Raw genomic sequence first — 11,154 nt, 5'->3', positions numbered from 1 at the left:
CAGCTTCCAAAGTTCATTTTTTTGTTGTTAGTTGCAAAGTCGTGTCCGACCCATCGAGACCCCATAGTAATTGTTCAAAGTTACAATGGCACTGAAAAAAGTGACATATGACCATTTTTCACATGACAATTGCAGCATCCCTATGGTCACATGATTTACATTTAGATGCTTGACAACTGGTTCATGTTTATAACGGTCACAATGTCCCAGGCTCATTTTGGGAGCTTCTGACAAGCGAAGTCAATGGGGAAACCAGATTCACTTAACAACTGTGTGACTAATTCAACAACTGCAATGGTTCACACTACAAATGTGGCAAGGGGAGGTCGTAAAATAGGGCAAAACTCACTTAACAAATTTCTCACTTAGCAACATAAATTCTGGGGTCAATTGTGGTCGTAAGTCAAGGACTACCTGTATATATAGATTCCTCATAGATTTTTAACAATATTCAAATCTGGTTACTGTGAAGACCATTTCCAAACCTTGATCTTTCTTTCTTGTAATACTTCATAGTTGATTTGAAAGTGTGTTTTAAATCTGTTGTATTTAAATTTGTACCATTTAGAGGCTGTGCCAGCTTCTGTTCATTTAGAGATTCAGTAGCACATACAAACTTACCTAACCTTTTTCATATTCTGTACAAGATTACTTCTTTGTTTCCAGAATTGGCAAAAAGACAATTTCTGGTAGAATGTACTTTCAGTGTTTTTGGTTAAATTGTTCTCAGTAACTGTGTCATGTTTACTTTAAGATATGCACATACACTTAAAAACTTGAAATGTTTATGTTCAAGACATTGGTAGACATTTAAACATTTTTCTTAAAGTTACTTCAGTATAGTTATAGGTATATCAACTTGGAAGACCTACTCTGATTAATATGAGTTATTCTGTAGCTAGTTGGTTTATATTTTCAATTTTAATCTCACATCTGTCATAAAAGAGTGAAAAGTTGTTTTTTCTTATGTTCCTGCTGCTTTGTACAAAGAAGGAAAGGGTGGGGAATGGGGGTATCAAAAAACATGTGCATCATGTAAATACTAACACATAGGTTTCTGGATTATACAAATGATTCACATTAAGTGTGTAATTGTAAGATCTGCATTATGGCATAATCACAATTTGTTACGAATGCTGCTGAATGTAAGGAATTTTACACTAATTGAGACCAATTTGTCTGAAATCCTTTTTCTTTAAAGCTTCTACTATAAAATATATTCCAAGACACCTTGAGTTAGGTAATGGGATCAGAGAACAGTGCTTTAAAGCGTGATGCAGTGGATGAACCTTCATTTACATTACCGTCTGGAGTCAATATTTATTCAGCAATATTGCAGCATGATAAACTTGCTTCAGTGTTTGTTTACAACAGAGAGAATGAAGACAATGTTAACAGAGCTGCCAAGGTATTGAAATATTTATTATATTATTACTATTTGCATAGAAATTTATGAAATTTCTTTTTAATAGAAATGTCAAGGGCAATTTATTTATTTTTTATTTATTTATTTTTCATATTTATATACCGCCCTATCTCCCTAGGGACTCAGGGCGGTTCACAGGCAATTAAAAATACATATAAATACAAACTAAAATGACAATTAAAAAACTTATTCTATAGCCGAATTATTAAAAAACAGTATAAATAATAAAAACCCATTTAAAACCAGTAAATTTAAAATCTAATCCAGTCCCGCGCAGATGAATAAGTGTGTTTTAAGCTCGCGACGAAAGGTTCGGAGGTCCGGAAGTTGACGAAGTCCTGGAGGGAGTTCGTTCCAGAGGGTGGGAGCCCCCACAGAGAAGGCCCTTCCCCTGGGTGTCGCCAGACGACACTGCCTAGCTGACGGCACCCTGAGGAGTCCTTCTCTGTGAGAGCGCACGGGTCGGTGAGAGGTATTCGGTAGCAGTAGGCGGTCCCGTAAATAGCCCGGCCCTATGCCATGGAGCGCTTTATTTATGGGGAAACGACACATGGCCTTTGAAATGGCAGTACAAAAGGTAAAGTTGAGCTTAATTCCTAGTGATTATTGATGTATACCATAGTATGAATAGAGTATACCCCATAGAGTATTATTCTGACAGGATTATGGTGGATTCACATAACATACTTGATCATTGTTCTGTTATAATTTATCGAATATATTTGTTGAGTTTGTAGAAACATTAAAATATAAACCAAGTTTTACAAAAAACTGACTATATTTTCACAAGAAATTAGCAATTATGCTTAGTATTTTATGTTCTATTTACATTCAAGACTATCCATGGGAAGAACATAATATTAATAATGGTTAGACATATCAATATAAGTGCCTCGGACACTGATAAATATTTGTAGAAACTGGTCATTCTACGAGCTTCCTCCAGGATTACGACAACTCCCTGACCTCCGGACCTTCAGACGTGAACTGAAGACTCTATTATTTCAGCGTGCGGGACTAGCCTAAGAACAAAATGTTTTAGCTAAATTTTAATGGGGGTTTTAATGGTTTTTACTGTTTTAGTGATCAGGCTATGATAATATTTAGTTTTAACTGGGTTTTAATGTTTATTTATTAAATTGTTTATATTGTTTTAATATGCCTGTGAACCACCCTGAGTCCTACGGGAGATGGTGCGGTATATAAGTTTGATAAATAAATAAAATAAAAAATAAATAAATAATAGTTGCTGACAGTGACACAGATCTTTTTGCACTGATGACTTAATTGAATGAGATATAATTAGAAAGTTTTATAACTGCACGAGAAATTTGTGAATAAATTCAGGCTAGTTGTTTTACCAAAAAAAAAAGGTTTTTCTAATCATTTGGCTCAGAATTGCTTTGTTGAAATCACTAATAGTATATCCCTATGAGCTGAAGTATTTCTATAGGCTGCTTTTTTCCTACTGCCATTTTCAGTATCAGATAATTATCCATATATTTGCATCAAGATTGATTGGTTTGTCATTTGCACAATGAAACATTGTCTGAGATGAAAGCTTACACTACAGTGAGAGGAAAGTTCATTATGTTATTGGTGCTGTTATGCCATATATTAGTGCTTAAAATAGGGGCAGAGTTGGTATCTGAGAACTTGACTTTTGTTTATGTATCACTGTGGCTGATAAAATATTGCTAATTTGTAACGTCTAGATTTTATTTAGTAAATTGATTATTTAGCTATTATTTAGTAAATTGATAAATAAAATTATAAGCATTGCAGAATAAATTATATACTTACTTACATGAAGGTAGTACTTACTTAATGACTAGTTATTTAGCAGCCGTTCAAAGTTGCAACAGACAAACACCCCCCCCCCCCAGTCAGGTACCCATCACCCGATGTCAAAATTTTAACACCCCTCCCCCATGGTCATGGGATTGCATTTTGGGCATTTGGCCAATGGCTCACATATATGTGTACTTGTAGCATCCTACAGTCACGTTACTGCAATTGTGGACATTTTTTGCTAGTTTATGGCATTTATTTTCAGTTTCCAGCAAAAAGATGTCCATGGGATAAAATGGATTTGAATGGGATGTTTCAGTACTTGGACATTTCAGTCTCAAAACACTTTGCATATGTGCAGTTCTTGATGCTCTCTGAGCTTGGTTGTTCGCTTAAATATGTTTTATTAGGTAACTTGTTACTTCATTACTAGGTGATATCATCAATGTTACATATCTATAGTAACGGAAGGTGACATTGTTCTCCAATTTGCATTGTCTGTGGTCTTCAAAATTATTTTAAATACCTTCTGGTCAGGTGAGCTCAAAGAAGCTCTGTCAGTTGCAGTTTTATTAGTGCCTGTTCTACTTTACTTTAATCTCTTTTTAAAAAAGAAATGCATGATCTGATTACAGGGTGTTAGTTCTTGTAATATGTTCTTTAATATAGTTGGGAAAGTTTTAAGTATTCTTAGATTTTTTAAGTATATGGAATAACCATATGGAATTACTTTTAAGAAAAGTGAGCTACAATTATTATACATATCAAACAGAGGCTATTACAAATTGCAAAAAGTAAATTTCAAAACTGTTCTTTGGGGAATCCTAAAGGTTTTGATTTTGTGTCTACATTTATACTATTTGGATCATAGTGAATGACGCTTGCAGACACTTTCCATATTGTATAGAGTATTTGCTACTGGATGTATGAGGTTAGAATTTGAAACAAATATATAAGTGAAAATTCTGACTACTAGAGAGCAAACTAGAATTAATTTTGTCCAAATATTTCTAATGAAATACTCAGTTTGCTTAGTAACTATATGGAAATCATGCTATAGACAAGGAAGTGTATAATATTTGTCTTCTTTCCCTTTTCACTATTGGATATGAAGTGTGTATATATGATAATATATATGTCATACTGAGTGGTTGTTTTGTTTGCATTTTGAAAGCACCTGAAAACTTTACGCCATCCTTGCCTTCTGCGCTTCCTTTCATGTACTGTGGAAGTAGATGGAATTCACCTGGTTACAGAGCATGTGCAACCACTGGAAAAGGTCCTGGAGACTCTCTCTTCTTCAGAGATATGTGCTGGAATTTTTGACGTTTTACAGGCTCTTGTATTTCTTCATGATAGGGTGAGTGTGGCAGTTAAGCATTTTCCAATCAAAATAAAGAAACAAACATATGGAGATAGGCTTTATTAGTTTGTTACTTTAATTACACTGTATTTACCGTATCTATTAAATGTCACATGTTTCTTTTTACTGCTTTAGTCTTCTTGTTTTTTAACATATTTTGTGTCACCTAATGAAAAATAAATCACATTATGTTATCTTTCTATATGTGCATTTTTCATAGGCTTGATTTAGGGCATGTGCCCGAAGCACAGTTATCATTTTGTTTCCAGTCTCTGTTCTGGATCCATCCTTTGATCATTGCTTTTGTTAGCCTCAGAATGCTGAGCAGAGACAGAAAACTCATGAGCCAATCATTTATCTCCCAAGTTAACCAATACGAGAGTTCAAAAATGATACTCAAATACCGTTCTACTCTCTAAACTGTCATAATTTCCAGAATAAGAAAAATCAATCTTATCCAAACAATAGAAACTTAATTGCCACTATCATATTTTCATTATATTTGATCTTTGAAAGAATAAGCAGTTATAATATTGCAGGAGAGGGAGCCATCTCATTTCAAGCATTCCATTTCATTTAAAAAGCCATTGTTAGTTGAGTTGCTGGAAGTCAGCATTATTACAATCAAACATTTTCACTATTGCTTTGACAATGGTTACAGGTTGCAGGGCAGGTAATGTTCACCTAAACTAGAGGTGAACAAGAATTTAGGGTAGTGTTTATATAAGGAGGGAATATCAAAGTGGGCATTTTAAATAGAGATGATGAAATGGACTTAAAGGCTTGCTGATAGAGGTGGTTGCATTCCTTTTCTAATTTAGTTAAATTGCAGATACCAAGGAGGTTCCCCTTTGTTTTTTTTGTCCAGATGTGTGTCAGTAATAAACTGATTATTATAAACTTGGCCTGACATAACACACCCTTTTTTCTAGTTCTCCGGTGGGATATAAAGTTCCTCTGTGGTTTTGACTGCTGTCCTTTGTTGTCTCAGGATATCTAATTAGTACTAACAAGAATTTTATATTTAACTATTCCCAGTCTTACTATGTATTTTTTATCTTTTTAAAAACACCTATTAGGGAAACCTAACCCACAACAATATCTGCTTATCCTCTGTATTTGTGAGTGAGGATGGACACTGGAAATTAGGAGGCATGGAAACTGTCTGCAAGCAGAATGAAGCAACAGCAGAGGTAGAATTAAGTACCCTATTCTGTTGTCACACACAAGGGGACCACTTCTTGTTCCTTGAATGGTCTTCACCATTGCATTCCACTCTCTTGAATAATTTGGATATTTTTAGTTTCCAGCATGTATGAGATTATAAACCAGTCATGTTGCCTTATTTCTTTTATCAAAGCTGTAAGCAGAGTCTCCAAACTTATAGCAGTGAACAAGAAGACATAAAGCTAATTGATAAGGTTCAGTGAACAATTATTTAGGGATATTGTTGCAATCTTGCAATGACATACATACTGTATATTTAGTCTAATGAAGACACTACTTTGCTAAAGATGAAAGAATATGATCTTCTGTGAGCCCTTGATATAAAATAATTTTAAATTAGGATTCACTACTGTGTTTTAATTGCTGTGGCATGTGAGGATTTGATTTCCCAGCTTTGACCAAATGAGAAAATTGAAATTATTATTAAGGTTGTAAGAATGATACCTGACTTCTGTATTTGCAAAGTGTACAGTCAACCGAGATGGGACTGAAGCTACTATTAACTTTCAGTAGTTATCAATATTTCATATTGTCAATATATATACATATACATATACATCAAATGCACTTCCTGTTCCTATCAGAGAAATTACACACTGTCTTTTAGAGACAGTGATTTTGCTCTGTGATAAAGCCATTTTTTTAAATATTTCACAATCTTATTACAGAAGTGTTGGGCTATATGCAACATATCTTGAACTGATTCATTGGGATTTTGGAATGTCAGATAATGCATCAAGAGTAGAGGGGTAGAGAAATCTGTTGATATTTGAATAAATATATAGATGCGTGGTAAGGAAAGGACAAAGATAATAATTACAGGGTTTTGTAGCTTCTCGTTTTGACAAAAGTTCCTCTTTAGTAATATAGCTTTCTATTGTTTCACCCATTATAGTTTCTGCATAGTATCCAATCAATACGAGAGAAGACAGGGATTCCACCTGAAGAACAGGTAGGTGTTATCATTGTTTATACAGGAGAACTCTGCTGAGAGTTATATAATATAAAAGATAATTTCAGAAAATAGTTTCTGTTAACGTGTGTTTAATTGTACATGTGTAGTAACCAAAAGGTAATTCTTCATTATCTGTTGCATGCATATTCTAAAAGATATTTTAGGTCTTTTAAAGATATCAAGATGGTATGGTATCATTCGGTGTTGGACCCATCTGTAAGGAAAATTGTTAAAACTGACATAAGAGTTACATTCTTAAAAATGCTGGTTCTGAAGTTCCCTCTCTAAATATATTTACTTTGAATTTCAAATTTATCAAATCCAGAAGTTCAGTATGATTTTTAAAAGCAAATTTAATATGTGACATCTTTTGAAGTTTGGAAGACTTTCATTTAAGAACTGAGGCAAAAATTCATCCAGACTGAATTTTTATATTTTTATACTAAGTTACTTGATATATTTTTAAAATATGATCCTGACTGGTTCAAGGTTGACCCAGCCTTCCATTCTTCTAAGGTTGGTAAAAGGAGGACTCAGATTATTTGAGGCAATATGCTGATGTTCAATAGTAGTAAATTAATAGAGAGGGAAATTGTATCTCTTTGAGGTAAGGGGCTGGGCGAGGCAAGTGCCCTGCAAGGTAAGGCATGGCTGGGAGAAGCATGGCTGGGCGTGGCGTGGCGAGGCCAGGTGAGGCGCCCCTTGATGTGAGTGATGTTGAGTTGGCCATGCCCACCCAGTCACATGACCACCTAGCCATGCCCAGCCAGCCAGCCATTGGGCAGATCAAATGATAGTCTGGCCTCCCAACCATCTGAGGGACCATGAATTGGCCCCCTGTTTAAAAAGTTTGGGAATCCCTGACTTAAGGAAACTTTTTTTCCAGAAACACATACTAAGAAACAAGATGTATTTAATAAATAAAAGATTAGGGTAGGAATTTATATCTGCTGGTGTAAAAAAGAATAATGGAATTGTTCCATATATAAAACCCCAATTTAAACTTAAATTACTTTTATCAGATGAATATGGTAGATTGTAGGAGTGGAAATTGAATTTAATGGGATAAAATCAATAGTAATTGGACTTTATGTTTCAAATGATGATAAAGTAATTTTTCTGAATATCTTATGGATCAATTACTACCTTTTTCATATGAAAATCAGCTTATTTGGGGGGATTGGAATGGAGTGACTTCCCCAGTTTTGGATAAAACATCTAGTAAAGGGATTAAATCCTCTCAGGTTAAACTACCAAAGACTTTGTTTTTGAGATGATGGATAATTTAGCACTAATAGATACATGGAGGCAAAGAAATAGCTTTGCTAGAGAATATACTTTCTTTTCAGAACATAAATCTTTTTCAAGGAAATAGAATTCTTTATTGGCCAAGTGTGATTGAACACACAAGGAATTTGTCTTTCGTGCATATGCTCTCAGTGTACATAAAATGACAAGATACATTTGTCAAGAATCATAAGGTACAACACTTAAATGATAGTCATAGGGTAGAAATAAGCAATCATGAAACAATATCAATATAAATTGTAAGGATACAAGCAACAAAGTCATGTAGTTATAGTGGGAGGAGATCTTGCAAATTCTAAAAGCTGATATTTTACAAACATTTTTTTCCTGATCAAAATCCAGTTCTTCTGGTACTTACAAAAAAGAGTTTGAGTTATAGATGGAGATTAAATTAATCTGTTTTACAAAAGGAGATAGTTATATTGTAAAGGACTATAAAAAGAAAATGAATGAATACTTTGATAATAATCTGTGCAAAGGGGCAAATTTAATGCTAGCAAAGCAGTTATGAGGGGTTATTTTATACAATACAATTGCCTAGAGCAGGGGCCCCCAACCCCTGTCCATGGACAGGCACCAGTTCCTGGCGCGCCAACAAGCAAAGCCCTATCTGCGGGATGCAGGCAGCACTCAAAACCATATCCCCTCCAGTCAGCAGAAAATTTCCTCTTCAGGGGGAAAACTGGGTCATGATTGGGGTGTAAATTACGGAACCAGTCCTTGATGCCCAAAAGGTTAGGGGCTGCTGGCCTTGAAAAAAAAAAATCCCAGGAAAAGATACAAAAGATAGTGGATGAAACTAAACGGAAGGAAATCGAATTGCAAAAGACACTTCCGGACTCTAAATTAAATTAGACTCTACATCAAATTAAATTGCTATGTCAACAACTGTCTATGTTAATAGCTTAAGAAATAGAAATAAAATTGACTTCTGTGAAGCAAAGACATTTTGAATTTGCAATAAACTAGGAGGATAGTTGGCATATAAGCTAAGAAGGAAAGAGAAAAGAGAATGATTGGGAAAATGTGTGAAGGTAATAATGTAATAACAGATAATGATCTTATCAAAAAATCCATAATTTTTATTATAACTGTTGCAAAAAGCAGGCGCTAGATGTGTCTAAAATAGATGAATATTTTTTAAGACAACAGTTACCTAAATTCTCACAAACTCAGAGAATTTATGAATGATTTAATAACTACCTTTGAAATATCAGAAGCCATTAACAAAATGAAATCAAGCAAAGCTCCAGGTCCAGATGGTCTTACAAGCCAATATTATAAATGCGTTAAAAATGAACGTTTTCAGACACTAAAGCAGGGATGTCAAACACTCATCATCACAGCGGTGTCACGTGACGTATCACAGCTTTCCCCCCTCCTTCGCTTAACCGGGCATAAGCATCACCAGCAAGTGAGCCAAACCCATGGGCCATGAGTTTTACAGCCCTGCACTAAAGGATATAATGAATGACATATTACAAGGCGGAAAGATACCACAAATGTGGAAAGAAGCTAATACAGGTAATCCTTGATTTACGACAGTAATGGATCCTGCCCATTTTGGCCGTAAGGTGGGAGGAAATTAATTGAAACTCGTAAAGTGAAAGAGTCCTCATCCTGGATCACCCCAATGCATACATTATGTCAATTTGCAAAGCATCCCTGGCCTGCTCTCGAGTTGCCATAGGCAAGGGCGATGGGAAACCTATGAAGCAGTATGACAGCCAAAGACAGGAGCACATTCCAGACATATTTCTCTCAGGGCTGTCTCCCAGGGTTACCCAGAGCAGCTGGAGGGGAGTGATCTCCACAACCCGCTAATTGCTCCATTGGCAAATGTGATTGATAACACACCGTGGGGGGAGGGGGAAAACAGGGTCATGATTGGGGTGTAAATTGCGTGGGGTCAAGAGTTGGCTTTACCTGGAATGTGCTGACATGAAGCTCCTAATAAATAACTGGATTTCTTTTGAAGCTTGGCTCAAGGCTCATGATTTAATTAGGGCATCCCTTGTAACCCTGACGCATTAAATGAATATAAGGGTGAATACAGGGGTCATTAAATGCACATGGGGTACCTCAGGGATGCCTGCCTTAGGCCTCTCAGGGCATCCCCCACCCAGAGATACCCCTGTGCTCTACTTCCTTTCCTTGGGGTCCCTGCAGCCATCTCGACCACTCTCAATCCTTGCTTACATTCTGGAGATCTGCAGAAAAAAGTTTTAAAAGGGGGAGAAATGAGCTGATACAGTGAGATGGAGAACAGACAATGAAGGGTTAAGTATTAAAAGGGCAATGCAGAGGGAGCTGCTTTTTCTTGTTTGAAATCTGTCTTGGAAGGCAAAGCTGTTTATCAAAGTTCCTGTGCATTGCCCTTTTAACACTTAACCCTTCATTGTCTGTTCTCCATCTCACTGTATCAGCTCCTGTTTCTCTCCCTTCCTTTAAAAACTGTTTTAAACCAGAAAATATGGAAATTTCAAAGTACAAACTGTGGTTCATTATCCTATTTTGAATTAAAGAGACCATGCAGAAAGACAGAAGGCGGGGGAAATGCTGCTTTGCTGAAGTCAGTTTGAAAACAGCTGCTCCATGTGGCCCAGTAAGAATGGCCCACAATACCAAGTTGTGCAAATCTCCAGAAAGTAAGCAAGGACTGTGAGGGTGGAACAGGCAGGCAAAGCAGGCCCAGTGCCTTTGGGGATAAGAATGGAGGGGAAAAGAGATAGGTAGGCCTGCTTTAGCATCTCTGCAAAGTTATAAAGTGCAAATGACTGGATAACTTTTATAAAATTCTTATATTTGAATCATGGTCATACATGGCTTTTGGGAAGACTGTTGTACCTTTGAATGGTCACTAAATGATCTGAGTACCTTGAGGATTACCTGTATTGCATTATTTGCTGACTCTGTAAACTGCTTAGAGTGGGCTGTAAAGCATGGTATATAAGTCTAAGTCCTATTCCTATTCCTATTATTGAAGGAAGGCCAAGATGTTACAAGCATAAAGAATTATAGAGCAATTGCATTACTAAACAATTATTATAAACTTTTTGTTGCAATTTTGGCAGAAAGATTAAA

The 11,154-nt window shown here is 35.8% G+C and overlaps 1 protein-coding gene across 3 annotated transcripts in view; it reads left to right on the top strand.

Moving 5' to 3' along the window:
- The window catches only part of SCYL3 (SCY1 like pseudokinase 3), a 29,241-nt gene that overhangs the window by 2,423 nt on the left and 15,664 nt on the right, over positions 1 to 11,154 (top strand). For all 3 annotated transcript variants that reach the window (XM_058177342.1, XM_058177340.1, XM_058177341.1), the window contains exons 2-5: positions 1,202 to 1,408; positions 4,392 to 4,577; positions 5,660 to 5,773; positions 6,703 to 6,759. In XM_058177342.1, the coding sequence (XP_058033325.1) occupies positions 1,244 to 1,408; positions 4,392 to 4,577; positions 5,660 to 5,773; positions 6,703 to 6,759 (522 nt within the window). In that variant the 5' untranslated portion in view covers positions 1,202 to 1,243. The remainder of the gene's footprint in view (positions 1 to 1,201; positions 1,409 to 4,391; positions 4,578 to 5,659; positions 5,774 to 6,702; positions 6,760 to 11,154) is intronic.

Source organism: Ahaetulla prasina, chromosome 3, assembly GCF_028640845.1.
Source record: "Ahaetulla prasina isolate Xishuangbanna chromosome 3, ASM2864084v1, whole genome shotgun sequence".
Taxonomy (NCBI): domain Eukaryota; kingdom Metazoa; phylum Chordata; class Lepidosauria; order Squamata; family Colubridae; genus Ahaetulla; species Ahaetulla prasina.
Note: the sequence above shows the minus strand (reverse complement) of the source record. Positions and strands in the feature narration are given on the sequence as shown.